This window comes from Colletotrichum aenigma, assembly GCF_013390185.1.
Source record: "Colletotrichum aenigma strain Cg56 chromosome Unknown KSG_Cg56_contig03, whole genome shotgun sequence".
NCBI classification, from domain to species: domain Eukaryota; kingdom Fungi; phylum Ascomycota; class Sordariomycetes; order Glomerellales; family Glomerellaceae; genus Colletotrichum; species Colletotrichum aenigma.
In genome coordinates, this window is record NW_023500909.1 from 3,752,376 (window position 1) to 3,764,438 (window position 12,063).

At 53.3% G+C, this 12,063-nt stretch overlaps 3 protein-coding genes across 3 annotated transcripts; 2 read left to right on the forward strand and 1 right to left on the reverse strand.

Annotated features, from left to right (window-relative positions):
• Positions 1-27: 27 nt before the first annotated feature.
• HRQ1 (ATP-dependent helicase HRQ1) lies at positions 28-3,617 on the forward strand (the record flags this gene model as incomplete). The annotated part of the gene is made up of 2 exons (XM_037320223.1): positions 28-1,792; positions 1,858-3,617. 2 exons carry the CDS (start codon positions 28-30, stop codon positions 3,615-3,617), a joined length of 3,525 nt encoding a protein of 1,174 aa, XP_037180556.1.
• Positions 3,618-5,555: 1,938 nt separating this feature from the next.
• VCX1-1 (Vacuolar calcium ion transporter) lies at positions 5,556-7,235 on the forward strand (the record flags this gene model as incomplete). The annotated part of the gene is made up of 5 exons (XM_037320224.1): positions 5,556-5,892; positions 5,949-6,087; positions 6,142-6,348; positions 6,404-7,094; positions 7,149-7,235. The coding sequence occupies 5 exons, from the start codon at positions 5,556-5,558 to the stop codon at positions 7,233-7,235; spliced, it is 1,461 nt and encodes a 486-aa protein (XP_037180557.1).
• Positions 7,236-8,474: 1,239 nt separating this feature from the next.
• Positions 8,475-11,236, reverse strand: CGCA056_v004970 (Nitrate reductase; the record flags this gene model as incomplete). The annotated part of the gene is made up of 2 exons (XM_037320225.1): positions 8,475-9,385; positions 9,454-11,236. 2 exons carry the CDS (start codon positions 11,234-11,236, stop codon positions 8,475-8,477), a joined length of 2,694 nt encoding a protein of 897 aa, XP_037181490.1.
• Positions 11,237-12,063: the final 827 nt, after the last annotated feature.

The window sequence follows — 12,063 nt, forward strand, 5'->3', positions numbered from 1 at the left end:
TCTACACCCACTTCCTCATGTTAGCTGATGGCTAGCCGCGCAGAGGCCGCTTTGGTCTCCTCCAAGTCAGTAGCCATGCAAAGCGGGACAGAGGCAGTCGTGCAAAAGGCCCGAGGCAAGCGGAAGAGAAAGGACAATCAAGGAGGGATTGCCGACAGCGGAAACGGAGAAGATTCTTCGGCAGGCGGCCAGCTCGGCAATGACGATACCTCGGACAGCCAGAAAAGTACCAATGCCCGGAAACGGACCGCGCCGAAGAAGACTGCCTCCGCTCTAAATCGGACGGAGAGCGCCGCATCTTCGGTTACATGCAACGTTGACTGGCCAGACTCCTTCAAAGCACTAGAGAAGACACATCGCGCTCTCAACTTAGTGTTTACTTTCTGCTGTACGCGCAAGCATCTTGCCACGACCTTTGAGACGATCAGATCTGCAGTTGAATCGCACACCAAAAAAGTATTAACAATCGAGGATGTCGCATCTATCGCAGCTGTGCGGCCAGAAGGGCTCAACTTTGCCTACGTTGACGAGATCATGTTGCAAACCGAGGTCAGAGGGGCGGAGCGCGACGTGACATTCAAGGCGGGACGGGACTTTCGCTCTCAAGCACCTGCTCCCGATGCTTCCGTTGGCGGAATATCTGGCCTTGAGAAGCTAGACCAACACCCCGACGAGCGCGTCGAAGGGGGAAAAGAAGTGCTGTACTTCGAATTTGTGGATGGTGACCTGAAGCGACAAGTCAAGGACAAGAAGACGGGCGAAATCACCAAGCCAAACAGGAAATTGAGGGAAGAGACCCTGAAAATACCCGTTTACAGCCAGAAGCAGATGACGAATCTCATCGAGAGAAGGAATCAGAAGTTCATTGACGCAATGAACGTATTCATCAACCAATGTATCTCGGACAATCTCGACCCCGAGCAGGCTCTGTCCAAGGCAGCAGAGGCCTTTATACCAGTGCCGACCGCCCCAGAGGATCCGCCCGAAAAGAGTTTGGGAGCGTTGCCCGAATCGATACCTACGGAACGGAAGAGCATTCCTGAAATCGTACAGGAGCTGAAAGACAGCCCGTGGTATACAGGACAGATTGTACCTGATGGTCACCGCGTGTTTGAGCCTCAGGAGGCCGTCTATGGAGATCTCAACTTTCTCCTCAGTCAGGATTTGGTCAATGCCTTGTACAATGCTAAAGGGATCACACAATTCTTCGCCCACCAAGCGGAAGCGATTAACGGTCTGTTGGAGGGCCAGCACGTAGTTGTTGCCACTTCCACGAGCTCAGGAAAGTCTCTCATCTACCAGCTTCCGGTTATACACGCTCTAGAAAAGGACTACCACACACGGGCAATGTACATCTTTCCAACGAAAGCGTTAGCCCAGGATCAAAAGAGGAGCCTGAGGGAGATGCTGAGCTATATGCCAGGGATGGAAGATGTGCTTGTGGAAACTTTTGATGGAGATACGCCCATGAAAGAACGAAATGCGATCCGAGACGAAGCAAGGATCATCTTCACCAACCCAGACATGCTGCACATAACGATTTTGCCGCAGGAAGAGAGATGGAGAACGTTCTTGAAGAACCTGAAATACGTCGTCGTCGATGAGTTGCACTACTATAACGGACAGATGGGATCTCATGTGTCTTTCATCATGAGAAGGCTGCGACGAATTTGTGCCGCGGTGGGAAACCGCCACGTCAAGTTCATTTCATGTTCGGCGACCGTCGCCAACCCCAAGCAGCACTTCAAAACAATATTCGGTATTGAGAATGTGAGGCTGGTCGACTTCGACGGTTCTCCATCGGGCAAGTTCCCATCGCCTGAACCTTTGAATAATCAATGTGACTAACGTTACTAGGTCGAAAGGAGTTTTTGTGCTGGAACACTCCATACCGAGACCCAGGCGATCCAGCTAGTGGACGAGGCGATGCCATGTTCGAATGTGCGCGCCTCTTTTGTCAGCTGATGCTGAGAGGCGTACGAATCATCGCCTTCACCAGGGTAAGAGAGCAGTGCGAGAAGCTAGTAACCGCTGTGCAGCAAGAATTAGAATCTATTGGGCGGCCGGAGTGTGTCAATAGGGTCATGGGCTACAGGGGAGGCTATACGGCCCAGGATAGACGCAGGATCGAGTCGGAGATGTTTGAGGGAAAGCTGCTTGGAATCGTTGCCACTACAGCTCTGGAGCTCGGTATCGACATTGGCACACTAGACTGCGTGTTGACATGGGGCTTCCCGTACACAATCGCCAACCTACGACAGCAGAGTGGACGAGCCGGACGAAGAAACAAAGACTCGCTCTCCGTCCTAGTGGGAGACTGCTTCCCCACTGACCAGCATTACATGCAGAATCCCGACGAACTCTTTACCAAGCCCAATTGCGAGCTGCAGGTTGACCTTGAAAACATGCTGGTACGAGAGGGCCACATCCAATGTGCTGCTTACGAGATGCCTGTAAGGCCTGCGGAGGATGCCGAATACTTTGGTCAAGATCTTCCCCAAATCTGCGAAGAACGTTTGCTCAGGGACGCCATGGGCTTTTATCATTGCCACGATCGATTCCGGCCCATTCCGTCGAGGTTTGTTGCCATCCGCGACACGGAAGACGATCATTTCGCAATCATCGACATTACTCATGGCAAGAACGAAGTCTTGGAGGAACTGGAGGCTTCAAGGGCCACGTTCACGATCTACGACGGCGCCATCTTCCTGCATCAGGGAAGCAAGTACCTCGTCCGGGATTTTCAGCCAGACAAGATGATGGCACGAGTGGAACGGGTCAAGGTTGAGTGGACCACGACGCAACGAGACTTCACCGACACAGACCCCATCGAGACAGAAGCGATCCGGCGAATATCCGGATCTTTGTCGAAGGCTTTCTACGGCACGATCAAGATCCAGCAGAATGTATACGGATTCTTCAAGGTCGACAAGAAGAAACGTGTTCTGGACGCTGTTCATGTGGACAACCCTCCTGTCATTCGATATGGGAAGGGGATGTGGCTGGACATACCGAAAAAGGCGCTGCAGATCCTGGCCGACAGACGACTACACATTGCCGCGTCCATTCACGCGGCAGAGCATGCCATTTTGAGTCTCATGCCCAACTTTGTGATTAGTCTGCCCGGCGACGTGCGGACCGAGTGCAAGGTGGCGCTCAAGGAGTTCGCCAAGAAGGAGTCGCAGAGGAAGCGGCCAGGTCGACTGACGTTTTACGACGCAAAGGGCGGTGCCAGCGGCTCGGGGATCAGCACCAAGGCTTTCGAACACATTGACCACCTTCTGCAGCAAGCACTTAAGCGAGTCGAGGAATGTTACTGCGAGAGTGGCTGTATTGAGTGCGTGGCCTCGGAGCTGTGCAAGGAGAACGATGTCATGAGCAAGGCGGGCAGCCAGGTCATTCTGAAAGCCATCTTGAACATGGAGATTGATGTAGAGGCTCTGCCAATGGGCCCCGAGGAGCAGTGTCCGGCGGGGTTAGAGACAGTGATTGTAGCCCAGCCTGTGCCACCCAAAGACCGGAATAACCTGAGGCTTATTGACATCAAGGAGGAAGAGTTCGAGGACCAGGACACGGTGCTTTTGGAGGACGCAGAGGTGTGGACAGGCGACGAGTGAGTTAGTCGAAGACTGGGGATGGTTCCATAGTTTCCAATCTCACATACATCCGCTGGCCAGTCCTTTCCGTATAAACAAGCAGCAAACATGTGGATTGTCTGGTGAAGAGTGGACGAAAAAAGCTTTTGCCAAGGGTGCCTGGATGGGATGGTCCGGTTCCCTCTGGGGAATCGGAGTGGGGATTTTTTTTTAGCTGATGCAGTGTCGCAGCCTCTGGGCACTGGGCGCTCATGGCATATCCACATGGCCGGTTCTTGGTGGCTTCTTGGGCGAAGCTTGGTTTCTTCCGGGACAGTGCTAGCTCTGGTGTTAATTCTCGGAACGTCTAACGTTATAGGCTGGGTCCCTGGCTGTAGCGGTTTCTCATCCCGTTCTCCGTGTTGGTGCCCGTGTCTGGCTGCCTCCCTCAGAACGTTCATGTTTTGCTGCTCGTTTTGCACTCGCGGACTGAGGCGTGGATCTGGGATGATGTCTGTAGCACCTCGTCGCAATCAGGCCGCATTGATTCGTCCCGCCCGCCGCGCCCGCCGCGTCCATCGCATGACTTTGCCCAGATGCCAGAAGCCTCGGCACCCGCCGGGCCGTGCTATGTGTGTGCGAGCAGCACGCGTTGTGTGGCTGCTGTCAGATTGCAATGGCAAAAAGTACGACTTGTCAGAATGGGTCATCATCGGCCGCCAAGACAGTTGTTTTGGCTTGATGTGGCTGGACATGGGAGGACGTTGAGATTGGGGTCGGCGAGGTGAAGAGGACGACCTCATCATCGGCCAGCTCAAAAGGTCGCATTTGGGAGGAAATGTCCCGTCCTGCAGGGGTACAGCACAGCGCCCAGTGACGTCGTTTAGGCTTGGCGGCTTATCTGCACCACCTTACCGCAAGGGCCTTGAGACCCTTTACCGCCCTATTGAATGGATCTTTTCGCTTGCTGCTGTGTTGTTTACATGGTCCAGACCCAAGGCTTTCCGTCCAGATTGCAACGATGAATGGAGGAGACACACACAACAGTGCAGAACAGGCGTGGCTAGCGTGGTTTTCTTTCCCGCCCGCTCTCTCGGTGCACAAAACCAAGAAAGCCTTTTCCTGCGGCGCTTCGCACTCGCCTCAGACAGGTATCTTGTACCCGCGGTTTCACGGTAATTGCAGCGAGGCGGTCGACGTCCTGGGTGTACCCATACACGCCCAACTCTCCCGAGCAATGCACAAGGGTTCTGTTAGAGAGTCTTGGCATGACAGCAAGCTTGGCTGTGCCTTGATTCAGACCCCAGGGCGACCTCTCGTTTTCGTTGCTCTCTCCTCTGTTGATGTGTGTCGACCGCGATGCCTGCATCATACATAGGATGTGCCTTTCCGTGTTAAAAGTATCCGGGGGAACCCCTCCGTCGTCTGCCCTTGCCAACCTGCTGCGAGGCCGAACTTGTCACGAACTCTCTCTTCTCCGACTTACCAGAACAAACCTCGGATCGACGGAAGATTTTCTGTTTACTTTGCGGGCTCAACCGTTCCAGATCTCCCGCGTGAGAACTGTCATCCTCTCCTCACCGACTGCCCTTGAGAAGCTGATGTTGAAACACCCTCGTCCGAAATCCCCAACCACAGGCCCAGACCAGCCACCCAAGCACCACGACCAGGGGCCTGAAATCCAAGGGACTGGACCACGTTGATCCTGAGATCCCCTCAGCTCCCCATTTTCTTAATATCCTTCCATGCCCCTCCCTACTTTTATCCACTGAGCCGCAATCTACAAAGTCTTGGTATTGGGGCTGTTCCACTTCATACATGTCCCTGACCCCATTAACACCACCCTGCATCGGCTTGGCGATATCCATACCGACCACCGTATATACTCTCTAGAATCGGTCTTCGAATCTGTATATTTCTGCTGGTGTCTGGGTCGACAACGTTTTGTCACCAGTTGTCTAAACACCCCCATCAGCCATCATGTCCACACCGAGGTCACCGAGGTCACCATACCGCCAAACCTACCGCGAGTCGGTCTCGAGACGCCGAGAGTCAAATAACCTCGTCATACCCGAAAAGGCACGCACTTCTGGAATCTCAGGCAACGACCGGGATTCACTACCAGTCTACAACAATGCCCCTCCTCATCGACGGCCGCCGCCGCGCAGCAAGGTCCGCGTCAAGCCTTCCGGCGAGAGCGGACGCAAAGGATTCCACCCCATGAAGTTTTTGAAAATCACATGGAAATCGTCAAGTCGAGCTTCTCTGGTTTGCAACTTCTTCTGGCCTGTTGTCCCGGCTGCTTTTGCTGTCAGATGTACGTCTTAAAGGCTGAGTGTACGTAGAGGCGAGCACAGCTAACATGATCTGTAGATACTTTACCCAATGAGCACGTGTTGATTTTCGTACTGGTTTACATTTCGATGATTCCTTGCGCCAACATGGTTGGTTTTGCGGGCCAGGAACTTGCTCGCAAGGTCAATCATGTGTTTGGTGTGTTGATGGAAACCACGTGAGTTAACACATCAACGATTTAGCTGGAATTTCTCAACTTACATGAACGCAGCTTGGGATCTGTGGTCGAGCTCATTCTTTTCATGGTTCTCCTGAAAAGCAGCCAGTTCGCAGTTATTCAAGCGGCAATTTTGGGTTCTATCTTAGCGACGATGTTGCTATGCTTAGGTTTGTGCTTTGTCGCCGGCGGCGTGCGGCGGGAAGAAACAGAGTTTAGCGATACCATCACCGAGGCGGGAAGCGGTCTCCTATTGACAGCGTGAGAAGCCACACTTCCCCTAGCACAGAATTCAACGCTGATATGTTCTAAATAGTGGCGTTGCCCTGGCGATCCCTACGATCTTCGACCGCTCGCTCCAGGGTGTCCTCACTGTGGAGGAGATCGACAAGAAAACCCTCCATATTTCCCGGATCGTGTCTTTGATCCTGATTGTCTCCTACCTGGTCTATGTTTACTTTCAAGCCCGAACCCATCACGGAATTTACGACGCAATCTTCAAAAATGACGAGCAACGAGATAACGACAAGCACAGAGATATCAGGAAGGCCAAACTGACTCTGACGGAGTGTATCATTGCACTTGTTGTCGCAATCACGTTGGTTACGTTCATGGCCATATTTCTCGTGGAACAGATCGCGCCTATAGTCGAGGAGCACAGTATTTCTGATCCGTTCATGGGCCTGATTCTCGTTCCCCTTGTTGAGAAGGCGGCTGAGCACTTGACGGCTGTCGACGAGGCCTGGGACAACCAGATGAACTTTGCCCTCTCTCATGTACTCGGTGCTACGCTCCAGACGGCTCTACTAAACGCCCCTCTGGTTACTATTGTTGCCTGGGGCAGACACAAGCACTTCGACTTGGTCTTCGAAGCTTTCGACATAACCATGCTCATCTTAGCTATCATTACAGTTGGAAACTTCCTAAGAGATGGCAAAAGCAATTATCTAGAAGGCTTCCTGCTGTTAGCCGTCTATACCGCTTTGGGGACTGCTGCGTGGTTCTACGTAAGAATGCCTTCAAAGAGCTCTCCTGTTGATCTTGTACTGATTCCAGTCCAGCCCAACCCTCCTGGTCATGGGACCGGCGCCGCAAGAGGAGCGTCCGAGGGTCTCGTCCACTACGTAGCGGAAGGCTTTGTCCGTTGAACCAAGCCAAGGTGATAACAGTGCTAATTAAGGTATGTGAGCTATCACAAGATGTTGTGGTGTTTTGGAGTGTGGAGGTTCCGCGATCTCGGCCGGTAGCCGGAAGCGAACACGGCATCGGGAACAGCCCCACACCCGGCCCCAACCGAAGCTGGTGCCAAACCGAACAGCAGACTGGCTGCTGAAATGTTCTTTGGCAATTCTACAAGGTAGTCTGCGGCCTCTAAGTCACGGTAACTCACTGAGAATTGAAGAAATACGAGCGTCCCAGATGTTGCGTTGCTTTGATCATTTTGCCGGGGTCTGAGGTCGAAATCCGTTCATCTTTCCAGCCACATGCAGGCCTCTAGACGACTGTTCTGACGCTGTAACGCGGTTACAGACATGTAAATTCTTTTTTTCCCCAATGGCAAGCGTAATTAAATTCCGTAGCAGATGAGAAAATCACGAAAATGAGTATGATCTCAGTAGACACAGCATGCTTAATGTGCTACTGTGACTTTTTATGTGGCTTATATGTGTTCTACATGACTGGTGTTAAAATCTTTGTGTCGCTGTTATTGTCGTTATGGGTATCATTGTTGTTGTCACTATTACTGTCGTCCGTCACCGTCATCTTCATCGTCATCTTCATCGTCATCTTCATCGTCGTCATCGTCATTGATGTTCCTTCTACTATCGTCATTATTGTCCTTAATCGCAAGAACTGGGTACACAGAAAAGGTAGTCGCAGAAACACAGGAAACCAGGCAGTGTGAAAACATTTTTTGTTGCATTTACGCTTGAGACTATGACTTATAAAGGTTGATTACTGATGAGAAGTAAGCGTCGTCGCTACGCTCAAATGCAATGATCCGTAAAACCTCCACACTCCGCGGAGATGTCAAAAACCATCTCCAAGAAAGCACCAAACAAACCCGCTGATAAGCCCCCAAGCCCCCACGTGCCCAGGTCAAGGTACGAAACGCTTATCAACCTTATTCCGGAGATGTTCGATTCCGTCTCTTCTTCCAAATACCTCTACACGCATTGGCTATCCCCACCTGCGGAGCTATTGCATTCTGATGGTGGCGGCCTGCAACGCCTGTGCGCCCTGACGGCCCGTGGCGGAAGCGGCTCTGCTCCACGCCCATGACCTTGTTCCCTCTGCCGAAACCCGAGATCTTCAAGACCGTTCGCGACGCCGCGTTTGACAATCCAATACCATCATTCAATTCCGAGCTAAAAACGGCAACTCGTCTAGAAGATGAGGAAATCTTCGTCCCTCCAGCCCATTTCAGATAGGATGTCGCGCGCGCTCTTTTCTAGCGCTGGCGGGCCGCACATAAGTATCATCTCCTCGCCGTTGGTGTCGTTGCGACACGGGCCCACCTCCCCCTCGAAGACAGTTTTGTCCAGGTAACCCGTCAGACCCTTCCATCCAGTAGGTGGTCGGGTGAGCGTGTGGACTAGCCGGCACTTGTCAGGGTTAGCGGTAGCTATGGTGTCGAGGTCCTCGCGGCAAAGAATATCGTGTTCGGCGCGGTTGCCGTCAAGGACGAGGCACCTTGTTGAATCTTCAGCGTCATTCATGACGGCACGAAGTACCTGGAAAATGGGCGTTACGCCGGAGCCTCCGCAGACCATGATGAAGCGCTTGATGCTCCGCGCCTTGCCCGAAATGCTGCAAATGCCCTTGCCGAGGTACTCGAATTTGCCGACAGGGCCTTTGAAGTCGACCCAGTGGCCGACGGGGATCGCGTCGAGCGCCTGCGTCATCTTGCCACCGGGACGACCCGGAAGATCGTTATAGATCTTGATGAGCACATCCAGCTTTCCTTTTTGTGAACACTCTGAAAGGGGCGTGTAAGCGCGAATAATGGCCTCTCGGGTTACGGGGTCGCGCAGCCTCATCATCAAGTGCTGACCAGTTGGCAGACCGATGGCCTGGTCCGGATGTTCGAGCTTGAAGCTGAATATCTTGCTGTCGGGAGATATCCTTGTCTTTTCCGACAAAATACCCTTCGTCCACACCTTGGGTTGCAAGAAGATGGCCCGTGGACCATCATCGTGTAGCTCTTCAACCTCGCCCAGAGCAAGTGCTTTCCTCCCAACCTCGTCCAGAGTACCAATGTGGTAGTCGGGCATCATTGCCTTTGCGTTTTCGCTGTCTGTAAGGATTACGTCTTAGCCTCCAATGGTCACTTTTTGGCGTGTGTGTGGGAAGGGCAAAACTTACGAATGGTCAAGAACTCTTCCGACACATCCTGACCCGCGGCACTCGTGATCGACGATGCACCACCTGGGTGGCCCTCTAGGAAAGGAGTTCCGTCGTAAACCTCGCCATTGACAACGAACCATGGCTCCGTCTCGCCTCCGTGCTGCCGGAGTTCTTCGATGGTGATGCTTCGCTTGACGCTTTCCTTGGTCATGCAGATCTCCTTGGGTGGTTCTTGCTCAATCACCTCCTCCGCTTCACCTTCGATCTTCTCGCCCCAGAAGCCGTTGGACAGATTGCCACCGGCCTTCTTTACTCGCTCCATCCACCCGCCACCTCCCAAGACTGGCTGCGTAGGGTGCTCGAAGCGCAAGCTGTGCCCCTCCTTGTGGACGATGACCCTGAACCAAGGATTGTTCATCATACCTAGGACGCTCCAATACATGTCCCTCGGCTGCGTCATCATGCTCTCGTCCATTGCTCGTACCATGACGTCTGCTGCGTCGGCGAGCTGGCTGATGGGGATGTCCAAATCCCAGAAGCACCAGCAGAAGCACGTTTCTCTCCAGTCCATATCCACTCTGCCGCCGTACAGAGTCTCGCCCTCCGGGGCCAGTCGATACAAGTCTTCAGGATAGTTGAGGTTGGCAAGCATCCACGTCTTGCCGCGATCAAGGGTAATCTCGACTCTTGTAATGCGCCTTCCGCCACCTCCATAGGCGTAGCCACGAACTTTGTATGATTCGGGACCACTGGTCAGTGACAAGACCTCGTCGTGTGCAGGGAAGGCGGTAGCGCTGTTGGTGTTGAGATCGTAAATGGCATACCGCTCGTCCTTCCATGTGTCGGGCAGGTCTGCACTGGCCTCGGGAGAGATCATGGTTGGCAGCACGCGGTTGTCGTAGATGTGATACCAGTTGCTGCTGGGCTCTTTCGTGACTATGATTTTCTTCAGCCACTTGACGCTTCTGCCGCCAATCTGTCCAGGAATGATGATGCGGACGGGCTTCCCATGGTCGGGAGGGAGCAGTTCGCCGTTCATGCGGTAGCAGACAGTCACCCCACGGTTGGGGTCCATACACCAGTTCAGTTTGATGCTCGTTCCGTAATACCCGTTTGGTAGCTTGTCCGCGCCCTCGAAGCAAACATACCGTGCGCCTCTCCTGGGTTTTGCTCGAGCAAGGAGGTCGCCGATGCCGACACCCGTCCAGATGGCGGTCGACAAGCCGGCAGGGCCCCAGGAGAAACCCTTGGTCTTGCGAACCACGTTCTGCTCTTTGCGGCGGTTCCCTGCGCACACGAGGGTTACCGGGTACGTGATTTGGTCGTAGTCCGCGATGAGGTCCCTGACAGACATTTTGATTGGGTTCTCGACTTCGCCCTCAACAGTGAACTCCCAGTCAAACATGTCCTCGTCCTCGCATTTGGGCACAGCTCCGTGGTTTCGAACATAATGCAGGTCCTTGGTCGTGATAAACCCTTCGTTGTATAAGGCGGTCAAGGGTGCCTCAACATTGAAAGGGTGAACTCCAGTGAGACGTATCAGTCGAGGATCTCGAACGACGTGGCTGTCTGGTGTCTTGAGGTCTTCTGTCAAGACCTTGTTGACTCTTGATTTTGGAGGCAAAGGATACCCGCGGGGTTCTTCGGGGGCGAATTCATCAAGTAGGCCTGCCTCTGATCCGTCGACGCTTTGAGATTGGCCTTCCCTCACCGTGGTTGCCGGACTCGGTGGGAATGTTATGTCATGTTTTGACAAAGATTCCGGCAACGAAACAGGAGGTGAGGGCGCGAGCACATTCATACTGACGACTGGCTTGTTGAGTGTAAGTTGGAATCTGAGGTGGACTGTCTTTTCTAACGTAAGATGAGTGTTGTAAGCTGAAATGTCTGAGCGGTAATCACAAGCCAGATAACTATGGCTTTGTACACATGAATCAGATCAAAGATGAGATGGTTTTCGATGAAGTAGGAGTTAAGGCGAAGATTGCATATCGGGGGGACAGGAGTGGGAGATCAGACTGGTGAGAGTCGGGATTCTGGTGAGTAAATACCCTCAAGAGTGGGTTGGTGGAAGAGATTTGGATCTCCTGGCGCGGGAGCTGTGTGGTTGTGGTGTGGGCGGGCCGCCTGCACAACAGGAGGCAAGGAGGGCAGACGTACGGCGTAGACTGGGCTGGTCCGTCATGGCATGGCGAAGCATGGGATGGATGGGATGGTGCAACGGCACATCACCAGACGGGATGGCACTAAGTAGAACCAGTCAGCCCGGAGAGTTGGATCGACTTGACGGAGGCGTCATGCCCAGTGAGGTGAAGGATGATAGCACGCCGTTCAGCTAGGTGCCTAGGCTTGACAACGAATGCTCTGGATCCATAACATACCCTACCTGATTCAAGTTATTTCCAGCCCCATAACCTTGAACATAGTCCCGGAGAAAGGGCCACTACTGCGCAACACACAATCGCACCCACCAAGCGTCCCGATGAGACTGACGAACACACGGCAGCGAGCGAGGAGATGCAAGATTTGACCCGTTTTCGAGGCGGAGGGGCCTGAGCATGCTTCAACTTCCGCGGAGGTCGACAAGAACAAACGGGACTCCTTATCAGCGCGCGCCATAGCCCTTGC